Raw genomic sequence first — 16,954 nt, 5'->3', positions numbered from 1 at the left:
TTGTGCAAGACTAATGAATCACAGACCTGTACCCCTGAAATAAATAATATATTATATGTTAATATATTTGAAGAAATAAAAATTTAAAAAAATTTCCTGTGATGATGGAAATGTTCTATGTACATACTACCCATTATGTCACTAGACACATTTGGATACCAACACTTGAAATGTGGCAAGTATGATTAAGAAACTGACTTTTAATTGCATTAATTATAATTAAGATACATTTATATTAAAATAGTGATGTGTTAATGGCTATTATATTTGACAGCACAGATAGAAGCAAGAATAGACAGTTGGGTACACAGAAAGCCTGGATTTTTATTTTTAAATTCCAGTTGTTACTAAAAGAATTCAGGACTCCTCTGGGAAAAGATTGATTCTAGAGCTGGTCAGGGAAAGTATGAGATGAACTTGGAAACTCTTATTGTGACAAAAAGTAAAGAACTGCTTAAAGAAGGAAGAGTCATATCAAAATAACATGAAATCCAGCTTATAGGATTGCTGCTGGTCAAAGACGGGACATTTGGACATCAAAATACATAGTAATCGTAAAGAATTATAATCCTTAGATAAAAAATATCAATGAGTGAACTTGAGTATAAATTAATAAATGTATAAATAAATACATAAATTAATAAATGTATAAAAGTATAAATAAACAGAAAGAAAAAGTCAATCAAAGTCAAATTTTACATGTACACAAAGCAGGTTTAAAAGATGTGGCTAGAGCTTCTGGGGCCATTGCCACTCTTATTTTGGCAGTGGCCCACTGTCACTCTTGAAATCAAGTGTTCTATACTTATCTACCCAATAAACTCTGTAACTCCAGCTCCCCTCCCCCTCCCAAAAAAGAAAGGAGTCACAAATATGGAAGGGGAAGAGTAGAATTAACCTAGCAGGGGATGCCTGTGTGGCTCAGTTGGTTAAGCGGCTGCCTTTGGCTCAGGTCATGATCCCAGCGTCCTGGGATCGAGTCCCACATCGGGCTCCTTGCTCGGCGGGGAGCCTGCTTCTCCTTCTGCCTCTGCTGCCTCTCGCCCTGCCTGTGCTCACTCTCTCTCTCTCGCGCTCTCTCTCTGGCAAATAAATAAAATCTTTAAAAAAAAAAAAAAGAATTAACCTAGCAGTATTAGATTAGAACTGAAGATATAAATATGAACTCATGTATTTTAACATCTTTAGTTTTAGAAATATAGATGTAAATGTTTATGTATGTACATATACATTATATTATATATATAAGCATACACTGTTGTACAAGTACGTATGTGTACATGTGTGAGTATGCATATGTATATGTATGCATATGTACACCTATATATAGGTACACATATATATATATATATTCCCTAGCTGTTTCCCAGTTCAAATATGGAACACTTTCAACATCAAAATAAATGATAATAAAAGATAACTAACAACCCACTAAATGAACCAGGAGCCTGTTCTGATATAAAGAAATAATTTGTAGCTTGATATAGAATGGGATATTTACAGAGTTTCAAAGAACCTCCCACTAAAATATGTATTGACCACAAAGATGAAAGGAGTACCTTTACATGGAGAAATCTTGTATATCAGCACCTGAAGTGATTCAAGTGGACACCATCATTAATGGGAAAATCAAAACCCTGTGAAAGGGTACAGTGAGAAGAACACAGCATCATGACCTGCCAAAGATGCAGAATCTGAATCTGAATCATCAAGAAACATTGAGACAGGGTGCCTGGGTGGCTCAGTGGGTTAAAGCCTCTGCCTTCAGCTCAGGTCATGATCTCAGGGTCCTGGGATCGAGCCCCACATGAGGCTCTCTGCTCAGTGGTGAGCCTACTTCCTCCTCTCTCTCTGCCTGCCTCTCTGCCTAGTTGTGATCTCTGTCTGTCTAATAAATAAATACAATCTTAAAAAAAAAAAAAGAAACATTGAGACAAATCCCAGCAAAGGAACATTACACATAATAGCCTATAATCTTCAAAAGCGTCAAGGTTATAAAATCAAAGAAAATCTAAGAAACTATTCTATACTGTAAAAAACAAAAGGAACATGACAATTAATTGCAACAAGTGATTCTGAACTAGATTCTTTTATTGTAAAAGATAATATAGAACATTTATATTTATATATATTTATATTTATAATATAGAACAAGTGCAGTCTAAGGACTGGATAACAGCAATGTATCAAAAATAATTTCTTGATTTTAATATATTATCATTATATAAAGGATGGCTACATACACAGAGAGACAAACCACAGGCCAAGCCATCAGAGATGAAGATTTTAATAACTTCCTTTCAGTAACTGATAGAATAACTAGAAAAATGTGTGTGTATACAAATATATATTACAAAAAACTAAAATATATAATATATATGTGATATCAAACACACAACACATATATAAATATGTAAAGACCTAAGGTAACTGGGAATAACAAGGGTTGGCAAGTTACTGACAAATGATCAAATTGTACCAAATTTTTAAAAGTTATTTAAATTATATTTGTAATTTTTTATGTTTTAAATTATTTCACAATAAAAATATATAAGTCCATATAAATAATGTTATATTGATGTGATATAACATGTGGAGATGTTATATATTTGACAACAGTATAAAGTACTGTACAGGAAGGGAAATGAAATTATACTGCTGTAAAATCCTCTCATTTTATATGAAGAAGTGCAATATTTACTCCAAGTAGATTATGGTAAATTAGAGGTAAATATTATAATACCTAAGCAGTAACTAAAAACAAACAAACAAACAAAAAACAACAAAGCAGTATAGTTAAGATGCATATCAAGAAACTATAAAAAAACATGAAAAAGAGACAAAGACAGAGTAAAAGGATGGAAAATGATGTAACACACACACACACACACACAGTGACCTTAAGAAAGCCAGAGTGTGGGTCACCTAGGTGGTTCAGTGGGTTAAGCATCTGCCTTCAACTCAGGTCATGATACTGGGTCCTGGGATCCAGCTCTGTGTTGGGTTCCCGGCTCAGCAGCCCCTCCACTGTTGCTCTCCCCCTCAAATAAATAAAATGAAGAAGAAGAAGAAGAAGAAGAAGAAGAAGAAGAAGAAGAAGAAGAAGAAGTAGAGGAGGAGGAGGAGGAAGAGGAGGAAGAAGAAGAATTGTTAGACAAAGGGGACTTTAAGACAAGAAGTATTATTAGAAATATATTAGGGAGGGTGAGTTCAAAAGGGCCAAATTAACAAACAGGAATAGTAATCATAAATGTATATGCTACCTAGTAACAGTTTTAAAACATGAGGCAAAAAAATGACAGAATCAGAGGGGAAAATAGACACACAATCCAAGTTGGAGATGTTAAAAACCTTCTCTCAATAACTGATAGAAAAATTAGGCAAAAATTAGTAACAGTGTAATAGACTTGATCAAATGTACCAACCACCTAAACCTAGTGGGCATTTACAGACCACCACACTACGCAACAATGATAGAATGTTTTTTTTTTTTAATTTTTTAATTTTATTTATTTATTTGTCAGAGAGAGAGCGAGCGAGAGCAAGCACAGGCAGGCAGAGTGGCAGGCAGAGTCAGAGGGAGAAGCAGGCTCCCTGCGGAGCAAGGAGCCCGATGTGGGACTCGATCCCATGACGCTGGGATCATGACCTGAGCTGAAGGCAGCTGCCCAACCAACTGAGCCACCCAGGCGTCCCTAAAACATGTTCTTTTTAAGTGTACATGGAACTCTGGCCAAGACAGATTATATGCTGAGCCATAAAATAAGTCTAAATAAATGGCAAAAGTTGAAGCTTACAAACTGTTACCTAATCATAACACAATTAATTTAGAAACTCGTAACAAATGATATATCTGCAAAAATATTTATAAATCTTAAAACAAAACATTAAAACATTTAAAACTGAATGATAATGAAAATATAACATATTAGAATTCATGGGATGGAGTAAAGCAGTGCTTCAGGAACTGTTCAGATTCCAAAAGATAAAAGGGTAAAGTCAGTGCTCTAGGTTTCCATCTTAAGAAGAAAAAACAAGCAACTTAAACACAAAAATCACAGACAGAAGCAAATGCGGTTTGGCTATGAGTTGTCACTCACTTCTATTCAGCTTGTACTGAAGGCCCTACCAGCACAGTAAGACAAGATAAAGAAATAAAAGCACAAAAACCAGAATGAAAAAAGCACAATTGCCTCTATTCACAGTGATTTGTTTATGCTGAAAATCCTAAGAAATATAGTAGACAAATACTAGACAATGAATTTAGAAAGGTAATGAAATATGAGACAAAAATCAACTGTATTTCTACATACCAGTTGCTAACAATTGAAAAATGAGAGAACGAGAGTAATAACCAATCAAAAGACCCCATTGAGGATATGAATGCACAAGCCACCAGATCGTGAGAAATATTTGCAGTACATTAACTTGACAAAAGAGTTGTATCCAGAATATATAAAAATTCACACAGGTACACAATTAAAAAAAAAAAAAAAACCAAGGGGCATCTGGGTGGCTCAGTTGGTTAAGTGTATAACTCTTGATTTTGGCTCAGGTCATGATCTCAGGAGCCTGAGATCCAGCCCTGCGACCGGCTCTGTGCTCAGCAGAGAGTCTGCTTGAGATTCTCTCTCTCCCCCTCCCTCGGCCATTCCCCCTAACTCACACTCACTCTCCCTAAAATAAATAAATTTAAAGAATAACATAAAATAAAAATAGTAAAAAGATTTCACAAAGCAATTTATATGAATGGACAGTTAAGCTATAGCCACTATGAAATACCTCCACACATCCACTAGAATCATTCACATTAACAAGTCTAATATCTAATATTGCAAGTATGCAAAAGAATAGATTTGTCTGTCAGATAGTGGTGGAGGGAGTACAAAATGATACAACTGCTCTGGGAAAAAGTTGGCAGTTTCTTCTGTAGTTAAACATATTCTATGAAAAAAATATATATCCAAGAGAAATAAAAACATGTCTCCAGACTTTCACAAAATTATTCACAGCAGCGTTATACATAACAGCCCAAACTGCAAACAACCTTTAAGTCCATTAACAGTTAAATGGATAAACAAATTGCAGCATATTTGTACTATAGAATGCTGCTGTTATAAGTTGAATTGGGCCCCCCAAGAAGACAGACTGAAGTCTTAACCACCAATACCTATGAATGTAACCTTACCTTGAAACAAGGTTTTAGCAGATGTAATTAAGATATAAACTGAGATGAGGTCATATTGGAGTAGAGTGGACTCTTAATCCAACATAAGGGGTGTCTTCATAAAAAGAGAAGGAGAAAGACAAAAATTTAAGGAGCAGGCTATGGGACTATAGAGGCAGAGAATGTTGTATGTTGTCTACAAGTCAAGGAACAGCAAGAATTGTGGAAAACACCAGGAACTGAAGAGAAAGACATGAAACAGATTGTGCCCAACATCTTCGGAGAGATTCCTGACACCTTGACTTCTAATCTTACAACTGTGAGAAAATAAATTTCTGCTATTTTAAGCCACTGGGTTTTGGGCTACTTCATTACAACAGCCGTAGTAAACTAATACAAACTACCCAATAATAAAAGGAGAGGAACTACTGATATACCAGATGAATCTCGAAAACACCAAGTTCAGTGAAAGAAGCTAAACCAAAGCTAATCTATGACACAAGAGCATCAGAACCATGGTTGCTTTTGGCCAGATACAGCAAGTCATGGGAGTGTCAAGATTGGGAAAAAGCATGAAGATGTTTTCTCAATTGACTAAAATGTCTTCTCTCTTGATTACTGTGATGTTACAAAGTTAGCATTTGTCAAACCTCACTGAGTTGTACATTTAAGTTCTGTGCACATAGTTCAAAAGAAAAAATCTGTAAATAAATATTAAACTCTGGGGCACCTGGGTGGCTCAGTGGGTTAAAGATTCTGCCTTCAGCTCATGTCATGATCCCAGGGTCCTGGGATGGAGCCCCGCATCAGGCTCCCTGCTCAGCGGGGAACCTGCTTCCCCGCCTCTCTCTCTGCCTGCCTCTCTGCCTACTTGTGATCTCTGTCTGTCAAATAAATAAATAAAATCTTTAAAAAAATAGATATTAAACTGTAGTTAGTAGCTATGCTTTTTGTAGAAGTTTAGGTTAGCAAATCTGAAAATATTTTGTATACTCTAGGCTTAGGCAAACAATAATAAAAGCCAGGTCTCTCATTATTAGAGGAGACAGTTATAAATACAGGGGAAAAAAGATGCAACAACAAACCTGGTTGTGGTGAATTAGAATAGAAGGTTATCAGTATAAACTCACTTTTTTTTTTAAAGATTTTTATTTATTTATTTGACAGAGAGAGATCACAAGTAGGCAGAGAGGCAGGCAGAGAGAGAGAGAGAGGAGGAAGCAGGCTCCCCGCTGAGCAGAGAGCCCGATGTGGGGCTGGATCCCAGGACCCTGAGATCATGACCTGAGCTGAAGGCAGAGGCTTAAATCATTGAGCCACCCAGGCACCCCCAAACTCACGTTTTTTAATATAGTTAGCTAGCAAGTAAGAAAAGGGGATGAAGAATGACAGATATTTTCCTTCACATATCTTTCTATCTTTCTGGATCTGAAAAGGCAAAAAAGTAAGGGTGTAAGTTAAAGGGATAAGAATACACTTCACTAATGGAGATGGTTCCCTTGAATGGATTCTCAATGTGTGGACGAACTTTTTAGTTCTAATGGTTTGTGGTATACCTAAATTATTTTTCAGACCTAAGAAGGATAGACTTACAGAAGAAGGAATGAAGAGTGAAAACGTTTTTATTTTTAAAGATTTTTATTTATTTGACAGAGAGACAGAGAGAGATCACAAGTAGGCAGAGAGACAGGCAGAGAGAGAAGGGAAGCAGGCTCTCTGCCAAGCAGACAGCCTGATATGGAACTCGATCCCAGAACCCTGAGATCATGACCTGAGCTGAAGGCAGAGGCTTAACCCACTGAGCCACCCAGGTGCCCCAAGACCAAAAACATTTTTAAAGTTTCGATTCCATCTTGGTAGTCGTCTAGCCTAGACAACTGGCTAATCACTGGCTAATGAAAACATTGTTAGGTAGATACTTACTACCAAAGTACCTTCAGTCTTTCTTGGATGTCTTATGTAATTACCTGTTGATAGGCAGCAACTGGAGATGACCTATTTTAATTCAAGGAAAGTAATTTAGCTCTTTCTAAAAAGAGTACATAAACTAGTTTGTTTTTTTTTTTCCAGTTCTCAATTTTCTGTTTCACTGAAAATTAGTATATTTGACAGGGTTTTTATTTTGAGAAATACAAAGTAGTCTGTTTCCTAAATATATTAACACTATGGGGCACCTGGGTGGCTCAGTGAGTTAAAGCCTCTGCCTTTGACTCAGGTCATGATCCCAGAGTCCTGGGATCGAGCCCCACATCGGGCTCTCTGCTCAGCAGGGAGCTTGCTTCCTCCTCTCTCTCTCTGCCTGCCTCTCTGCCTACTTGTGATCTCTGTCAAATAAATAAAAATCTTTAAAAAAAAATTAATGCTAGTAAATGCCTCAGAATCAATTTTTTTCCTCCAAAATTGTAGGGAATTATTTTCCCTTCTCTTTCTCTCTCTTTCTTTTTTGGAATTAATAGTCAAGCATACAAATGTAAAAGCCATTAAAACCAGAATACTCAGTCTGCTAAATGATGATGAATCAAATCAGTGATAGGCACAGCATCCCTAAGTAGATATGTAAGGAATCAATTTGGATTTTGACAGCCCTCCTTAGATAATGTCACCATGTATAGAAGCCACCATTAGCCAATCCAGTAGATATAAATCAGTGAGAGCTGGGAGCTGATATGACAAATTCCACAGATTTCATTTGTTAAATTACTATTGGAATGATGTCGACCTGCAAACAGAATAAGAGAGAGCACACAAAGAAAGACAGTAAACATATGGGACAAAAGGTCCTGCACCTTACCATCCACAGGCTTGACTTCAGCTGGTATCTGTTCTTCCTGTCCTCCCATGCTGTTCTCTTTAATGCTTTCTATTTCCCGCAAAAACTCCTCCATGGAGGTGCTGTCTATGGAGGCTTGTGAGTTGGAGCGGCTAAATGCAGGAGAATGTAGGGACTCGTTGGAGAGCATCCTGTTAATTCTTCGGCAGCGAGGAATAGATTTTCTGCAGAAAGAATAATATCTGTTGTTAATAAAAATCAGTCTTTGATGTTATAAATCACAAAATAAAATTTAGGCTTAAAATCAGTGGAGAAATGAAGTTAAGTGTCACAGAGAGGGGTTTGGGAGAATAATCTGCATTCAGTGGTGGCCCTTCTATTTTATTCTCTATAATTCATAATGACTTTGTGGCTATGCAGGAATCCCCATGAAAATACTTTTTATAATTTTCACACACTCATAAAGTATGAAGTTACTTGTATTAGCCAAAACATATAGTTCAAGCCAATATCTCTGATGAACACAGCTACAAAAATCCTCAATTAGCAAACTGAATTCAATAATACATTAAAAGAATCATTCAATATCACTATTCCAAGGATGCAAGAATGGCTCAATATCTGCAAATCAATCAACATGACATATAACAATCACAAAAGAAAGAATATTAACCATAGATCATCTCAAAAGATGCAGAAAAAAACATAAAACAAAATTCAGTATCCATTCATGACAAAACCTCTTAATAAAGTGATTATAGAGGGAACATATCTCAACATAATAAAGGTGATATGTGACAAAGTCACAACTAACACCATACTCAGTGGTGAAAGACTGAAACTTTTCCTATAAGATAAGGAACAAAAATGTCTACTCTCACATTTTTATCCAGTACAGCTCTAGAAGTCCTAGTGACAACAATCAGATAAGAAAAAGATGTGAGGCTTCCAAATATATAAGGAAGAAGTGAAACCATCAGTATTTGCAGATGACATGATACTATATAGAAAATCCTAAAAATGCCACCAATAACTATTAGAATCAATCCATGAATTCAATAAAACCACAAGATACAAAATTAATACACTGAAATTTGTGGAGTTTCCTTTTTTTTTTTTTTAAGATTTTATTTATTTATTTGACAGAAATCACAAGTAGACAGAGAGGCAGGCAGAGAGAGAGGGGAAGCAGGCTCCCCGCTGAGCAGAGAGCCCGATACGGGGCTCGATCCCACAACCCTGGGATCATGACCTGAGCTGAAGGCAGAGGCTTTAACCCACTGAGCCACCCAGGCGCCCCGGAGTTTCCTTTTTTTTAAAGATTTTATTTGTTTATTTCAGAGAGAGAGAACATGCACACAAGTGGGGAGAGACAGGTCAAGGGAGAAGGAGAAGCAGACTCCATGCTGAACTGGGAGACTGATGTTGGGCTTGATCCCAGAACCCTGAGATCATGACCTGAACTGAAGACAGATGTTTAACTGAGCCACTAAGGTGCCCTGTAGTGCTTCTATACACTAATAATGAATTAGCAGAGAGAGAAATTAAGAAAATAATCCTATTTACAACATCATCAAAAAGAATAAAAGACCTAGTAATAAATTTAACAAAGGAAGTGAAAGACCTGTACTTTGAAAACCATAAGACACTGGTGAGAGAAGTTGAAGACAACTCAAGTAAATGGTAATACACATCATGCTCATGGACTGGAAGAATTTGTATTGTTAAAATGTCCATACGCCCCAAGCAATCTACAGACTCAATGCAATCCCTATCAAAATAATAATAGTATTTTTCACAAAACTAAAACAAATAATCCTAAGATTTTTATGGAACTACAAAAGAATTTGAAGAGACAGAGCAATCTTGAGAAAGATAAGTTGTAGGTATCACAATCACAGATTTTAAACTATATTACAAAGCTACAGTAATTAAAACAGTATAATACTGTCACAAGGCACATAGATCTATGGAACAGACTAGAGAACCCAGAAATAAGCCCACACTTATACAGTCAATTAATCTATAACAAAGAAGTTAATATACAATGGGGAAAAGGCAGTCTCTTCATTAAATGGTATTGAGAAAACTAGACAGGTACATGCAAAAGAATAAAACTGAATCACTCTGGGACACTTGGGTGGCTTAGTTGGTTAAGTGCCTGCCTTCAGCTCAGGTCATAATCCTGGCATCCTGAGATCGAGTCCCACATCGGGCTCCCTGCTCAGGGGCAGCCTGCTTCTCCCTCTGCCTCTGCTGCTCGTGGTCTCTCTCTCTATCTCAAATAAATAAATAAAATCGTAAACTTCCCCCAAAAAGTGAACCACCTTCCTATACCAAGATACAAAAATAAATTTAAAATGGATTAAAGACATAAATGTAAGACCTGATACCATAAAACTCCTAAAAGAAAACATGGGCAGTATTCTCTTGGACATCAGTCTAAGTAGTATTTTTGGGGATGTGGTTCCTCAGGCAAGGGTAACAAAAACAAAAATAAACAACTGGCAATCCATCAGGCTAAAGAACTCTGGACAGTGGAGGAAGGAAGGAAACAACACAACAAATAGGAAACTTATTGACTGGGGAAAGATATTTACAAATGGTACATCTGGTAAGGAGTGTATGGTGCACACTGGAAGGGTGATTTATGCAAGCATGACCCAAATGTCCCTGCTAATCATTATCTTGAGATCTTATCCTCCTTCTATATTCCCATCAAACAGAATGAGTAGAATATATTGTTCAGTTTTCAAGGTTAGGGGCTCCAGGGGTGTCAACCCAGAGCAACACCCTTATAGCTACAGATAGTTGCAGGCTAATAGCTATACTATAAAAGATTACAACACGTAGATTCCAGAAGTGGATGCTTTGTCCAGTTGGCTGTTTGTAGACATACTCTATGTAAGTTCTCCCAATAAATCTATGTCTTGATCTCCGTCTCTGAGTAATTTCTTCAATCTCGCCAGACCATCATACACCTCTGGCTTAGCGTCTGCTGGGATGTGGTTACACAAGGGGTTAATATCCAAAATATATAAAAAATTCATAAAACTCAACACCAAAAAAAAAAGTCTAAATAAAAATGAGCAGAGGACCTAAACAGACACTTTTCCAAAGAAGAAAAACAAAGTAGTCAAAGACACATAAACGGATGCTCAACATGATTAATTGTTAGGGAAATGTAAATCAAAACTACAATAAGATATCACCTCACACCAGTCAGAATGGTTAGTATAAAAAAGACAAAAAATAACAAGGGTTGGCAAAAATGTGGAGAAAAGGGAACCCCTGTGTACTGTTGGTGAGAATGTACATTAGTGCAGCCACTACAGAAAAAGAGTATGAAGGTTCTTCAAAAATTTACAAATAAGAATATAATTCAATCCAGTAATTCCACTTCCATGTATTTACCTGAAGAAAATTAAAACACTAATTTGAAAAGATATGTGCACCCCTATATTTATTGCAGTGGTATTTATAACAGCCAAGATATGGAAGAAACGTGTGTCCACTGATAGATGAATGGATAAAGAATGTGATAAACACACACACACACACACACACACACACACACACAAATATGGAGTATTACTCAGAGTTAAAAAGAATAAACTCTTGACTTTTCAGCAACATGAATAGACCTAGAGTGTATTATGCTAAGTGAAATAGGTCAGAGAAAAACAAATGCCATATGATTTCACTTATATGGAATCTAAAAAACAAAACAAATGAACAACTAACAAAAAATCAGAATCATAAATACAGAGAACAAACTGGTGGTTTCCAGAGGGGAGGGGAGAGGAGTAGAGCCATGCATGAAATAGGTGAAGGGGATTAAGAGGTACAAAATTCCAGTTGTAAGTCTTGGGGATGAAAAGTACAGCATGGGGAATATAGTCAATAAATTGTAATAATGTTGTTTGGAGACATACATTGACTATACTTGTCATCGTGAGCATTTTTTAAAAATATTATTAATATATAAATGTCAAATCATGAAACTCAGGTTTCAGTGGGCATGAGGGAATGAGAAGTTTTTGTTTAAAGAGTATAGAGTTTCAGTTTTACAAGAGAAAAAGAGTTCTGGAAAGAAGTAGTAGAGATAGTTACAACAATGTGAGTGTCTTGATACCACTGAGCCATATGCTTAAAAATGGTTAAGATGGTAAATTTTATCTTATATGTATTTTACCAGAATTTTTAAGATTTTATCAGAATTTTTAAAAATTGACAAAAAACTGGGAGCCTAGGAGGCTCAGTCAGTTGAGTAGCTGACTCTTTATCTCAGGATCATAAGTTCAAGCCCACACTGGGGTCGACACCAGGCATGGAGCCTACTTTAAACAAACAAACAAACAAACAAATATTTTTAACAAGTTGGCTGCTGAAATAATGAGATAGTGCGAGGAAATAATTTGTGACATTAAATAGAATTACCCTACATTAGGGTGAGGAAGAGGGTAATGACCTGGCCCACAAACACCCATAGTTAGTTCACGGAGAACCGTATTACCACAAAGCGTGGGGCCCAACCACTGAGGAGGGCAGAGCAGGCTCCTGTTATCTATGGAGGGCCACAATAGGACCACTGTCAATCTTGAAGACACACAGCTGAGAAGAGCATGGAGCAGCTTCATGGGGCACTTTCTCATGGAGTTGCTTCAATCACTAAATAAATTTGCACGTGTATGCCTTTAGAACATAAAACTATCGAACAAATGTTAGTTTAAAAATCAAGAGACACAATGGGGGGCATACATGCCAAAATGCTGGAATTCTCAGAAATTTTTAAGATTTGCATAAAAATAAAATTATTTTGGGAGCACCTGGGTGGCTCAGTGGGTTAAAGCCTCTGCCTTCAGCTCAGGTCATGATCCTAGGGTCCTGGGATCGAGCCCTGCATCGGGCTCTCTGCTCAGCAGGGAGCCTGCTTCCCTTCCTCTCTGCCTGCCTCTCCGCCTACTTGTGATCTCTGTCAAATAAATAAATAAAATCTTTAAAACAAAAATTATTTTTATGTGAGGTGGTGATGTGTTAAGGGATCTTATTGTTATGGTAATCATTTTGCAATATATACATGTATCAAATCAGCATGCATGCATCTTATATTTAACCCAATGTTATATGTCAAATATCTCAATAAAACTGGAAGAAATTCAAAATACATTTGATTTCTAAGACATATGATTGACAAATATCATATTTCCTAGGAACAATGTCTGATTAACAAGAACACTTCAGTCTCCAACCATGAATAACTGAGCTGCATTATGCAGTATGATCATCTGTTCTTACTCTTATGTTATTTTTTCCTTCTTATTAATCTTCCAATTTGGAGTGGGTGTGCAACTTCTTTCAAAGAACTCCAAGTATGCCTTCTTATCCTTGGTTAGGCAAAGTTGAACCAAAAGGCTGAAACTACCTCTTAACTAATGTGCAGTCTGAGCTGTTACACCCCAAACAAGAACTCCTAGACGGAAAGAGGCAACCAAAGCAATGGCATACCAGTATCCATCCGTGGCACTATGACTCATTTAGGGAAGTTTCATTTTTATATACAGAGCAGCAGTGGACTGCTATGGAATTTGGCCACGCCCTACAGCATATGCAAAGAACACTCATTTGAATGAGCAAACAAAGAGAGGGGAGTAAGAAAAATCCGTATGATATTTTCTATACCTCCAGGAATCCTACATTTATAAGTTGCTTTTAGCAGAAATTTCTGGAATTTTATCACTGATCCTAACACTATCATATTGATAAGTAATGCCAGGTTTGAACATCAACTGACCGTGAGTTAGCTAATTAATTTATAAAACTCAAAGCATTTTAGGAAAGTATGAACTATCTACTTTTATTTTCTTATGCTATGCTATGTGATAAAAATAATTTTAGGCAGCTGTGTTTAAAACTTGGGTGGTAAGAGTTTTCTACTGAATTCTTTACAGTTTGAGAAGACTGATTCTAATGGTTTTAGTACATATGAAATTGACAAAGGTATCATGATGCTTACTGCTTCCTTTATTATTTTTAGGCTCTTAAGACTTCTCCCTTTTGCAATAAGACCAATACTGAAAGCCACTAACAACTCTGTAGAACTCTAGTACAGAAACATCTACTCGTAAACATTCTGCTGGGGCAAGGAAAACAGAGGCAAAATATAGATCATGAGCATCTGAGTGACACACTGGTTCATTTTGAGATAATCCACCCAAAGAATTCTATAAATGCAGTGATCAACTTTTTTTTTTTGGCAAAGAAGTCAGACAGTATTTTTGGGAAAAGCACATTTGGAAGAGTTCTCACTTCTTTAATCAGGGATCCAAATATTTCCCCCTTCATCCCGGGACAGAGTAAGGGTCATGACCTTCCACTCTTAAAATATTACATAACTGTGATCCTGAGGCTCATCCAACACTTTGATGAGATTTAATCTGTAGTTTCATACCTTACCATATTAGGATAAATAGAGCTTAATTTTCTTAAACTGTTTGTATATTTTAATTCCAAAACAATACCAAAAAAACATTACACGAAAAACAGAATGCAATTGTATTACACAGTAACTTTTGTTGGTAAAACACCATTAGGTTTCAAATTAGATTTTAAGAGCATGGTAATTTCCATAAATCCAAAGTGGCATTAAAAAAAGATTTTATTATTCCATTAACAATAATAATGGAATAAAAATTCCATTATTTTTCTAGAAATGACTTATATTATGTAGTAATGATTACTGGAGATCTAAAACTTCTTAGAGTCTACCCTGATTTAGTATTTTACAACTTGAGAACAACATAAATACCTTAAAGTAGCATAATTCTCTCTTTACCTGTCAACTGACTTAAAAAGTCAATAATCTTTTTAAAAATTAAATAAGTAGTCTTTTATATTTATCCTTTATGGTGTTCTTATATTTATTCCCACATGTCTCTGTACCCATAACAGATCATTTGCAGTCAGCTCTGAGAACTTCATTTGGCATTTCCTCTTTTTTTTTTTTCCTTAGCACTTGTTGTACTGTGTATCTGCTGCCAACAAACTCCTTTAGATTTCTTTCTGAATACATCTTTAATTCCTTTTCAATGTGGTGAATTTGTTTACTGGGCAAAGAATTCTAGGCTAGCAGTTTTTATTGTTTTTTAAGACCTTTTATAAATGTCATCCCATTGACATCTGAACTCTTTAATCTGATCAGAAGTTTATTATAATTTTTATTGAGATACTTCTAAATGTCCTTTTTCTAGATGTTTTTCATAAATGTTCTCTTTCTATGTTTTTATGTTTAATTTATGTTTAATTACGAAATGCCTACACCGTGGTTTTGTTTTTATTTTGCATGAGATTTACTGAGTTTCTTAAAATCTGTGGGCCAATGTCTTTCATCAATTTTGAACAATTACCCATTTTTCTTCTTCCTCTTCTTCCTTTTTTATTTTTGGTCCCACTCTCTCTCTTGTCTTCTTTTGAACTCCAATAACATGTATGTCAGCCATTTGATATTGTCCCAAATGCCCCTCTTGGTCTGCTTTGCTTTTCCTCTCACTCTTTCTCTGTTTTTCAGTTGAATTTCTACTACCCTGTCTTCAAGTTCACTTTTCTTTTCTTCTATGCATCTAGTCCATTGTTAAGTTCATCCAAGGAATGCTTCAAGTCTGGTATTATGTTCTTTTCATATGTCAAGTTAGTTCTTTTTAGAGATTCTATTTCTCTGTTGACATATTCATCTTTTATCCATTTTATGCAACTTTTCCTTTGATTCCTTTAACAATTATCTTTATTTAAAGGTTCTTGTCTCTTAATGTCAAAGTCTGTGCCATCAGTATGCCTTCTATAGTGATCAAATACCAGTCAATTGTTTATGGGACACATTTTCCCTTTCTTTTACTAATCCCATAATTTTTTGTTCTGTGCAGACATTGTTTTTAAAGGAACTCTAGAAAACTGGAGTTAATAGCAATTTCCCTTTTCTTCTGTCTAGTAATTAGAGTAAGACACAGATCACTTCGCTCCAATTAGGAGTTGACCTGGGTCTGGGTTATATTACAACTTTAATCAGTTTTAGGTTACCTCTGGTTCTAAATGTTTTAAATGTCCTGTGTGTTTATAGTTCCCACCCCACCACCAAGGAGGGCTTTAGGTTAAACACCATGGAACTAAGAACTCTCTCTGATTTAGAGTCTAGCCCCCAGCCTCCTATATTGTAGGGCTCTCAGAAAAAAATCTCAAGGGAGATGATTATGAGGTGTGGAGGTCCTACATTTGGGGCTTCAACAGATTCCAATCTGCTCTGCAGTACAGACAGCCATTAACAGTTGTACTGCTATCTCCTTGCCACAGCAGAGGCCCTCCACCCAAGCAGTATCATCATCAGCTGTAAAGACTCAGGGGGGAAAATATGCCCAGGGAGGGAATGACAACTGGGCTCTGTCACCTAGGAGGAGCTCTGCCCTCCCTGAGATTTATCTCCTTTAGGTGGTGTGTCCATAGCTCTCCACCAGTTTTTAAAACATATCATGTTTACATTTATCCTTTGTTCTCTAGTTGCTATGGTGGGAAAGAGAGTCAGCCACCATGTAGTCTAGCCCTAAATGGAAGTAGAACTCCCACAGAACATTGTAAACATATCTGATTTCTTTTAACATCGTATTTGCTAATGAACTGCTAGCTCTAACCCAAGTCCAATTTTTCTAAGTATATTCCATAGAATATGTTTAAAAGATATAACTTTTGCTAAGAAATAACCTATGGGCCCTTACTGTCTCTTGTAAAGAATTTCATATATATCAATTTACTACCATACACATTACATCATTTGATCCTTACATTAACTCCATAAAGCAGCCAAAACAAGAATTCATGTCTCATTATATAATGAGGAAAACAGTTACCAACAGCAAAGTGGAGACACATAACTTCCCACTGCAATTACAATAAAATGTAAATGCTCTTCTAGGATTTCATGGCCCAGCACGTTCTGTCCTCAAACTGCTTCTGCAGTCACTCCTTATATC

The 16,954-nt window shown here is 36.2% G+C and overlaps 1 protein-coding gene across 6 annotated transcripts in view; it reads right to left on the bottom strand.

The window, feature by feature from the left end:
• ARHGAP28 (Rho GTPase activating protein 28) overlaps positions 1-16,954 on the bottom strand; it is a 239,700-nt gene that overhangs the window by 91,215 nt on the left and 131,531 nt on the right. For all 6 annotated transcript variants that reach the window (XM_059138757.1, XM_059138751.1, XM_059138753.1 and 3 more), the window contains one exon: positions 7,959-8,161. In XM_059138757.1, the coding sequence (XP_058994740.1) occupies positions 7,959-8,127 (169 nt within the window). In that variant the 5' untranslated portion in view covers positions 8,128-8,161. The remainder of the gene's footprint in view (positions 1-7,958; positions 8,162-16,954) is intronic.

Source organism: Mustela lutreola, chromosome 11, assembly GCF_030435805.1.
Source record: "Mustela lutreola isolate mMusLut2 chromosome 11, mMusLut2.pri, whole genome shotgun sequence".
NCBI classification, from domain to species: Eukaryota; Metazoa; Chordata; class Mammalia; order Carnivora; family Mustelidae; genus Mustela; species Mustela lutreola.
This window is presented reverse-complemented; position numbering and strand designations above follow the sequence as displayed.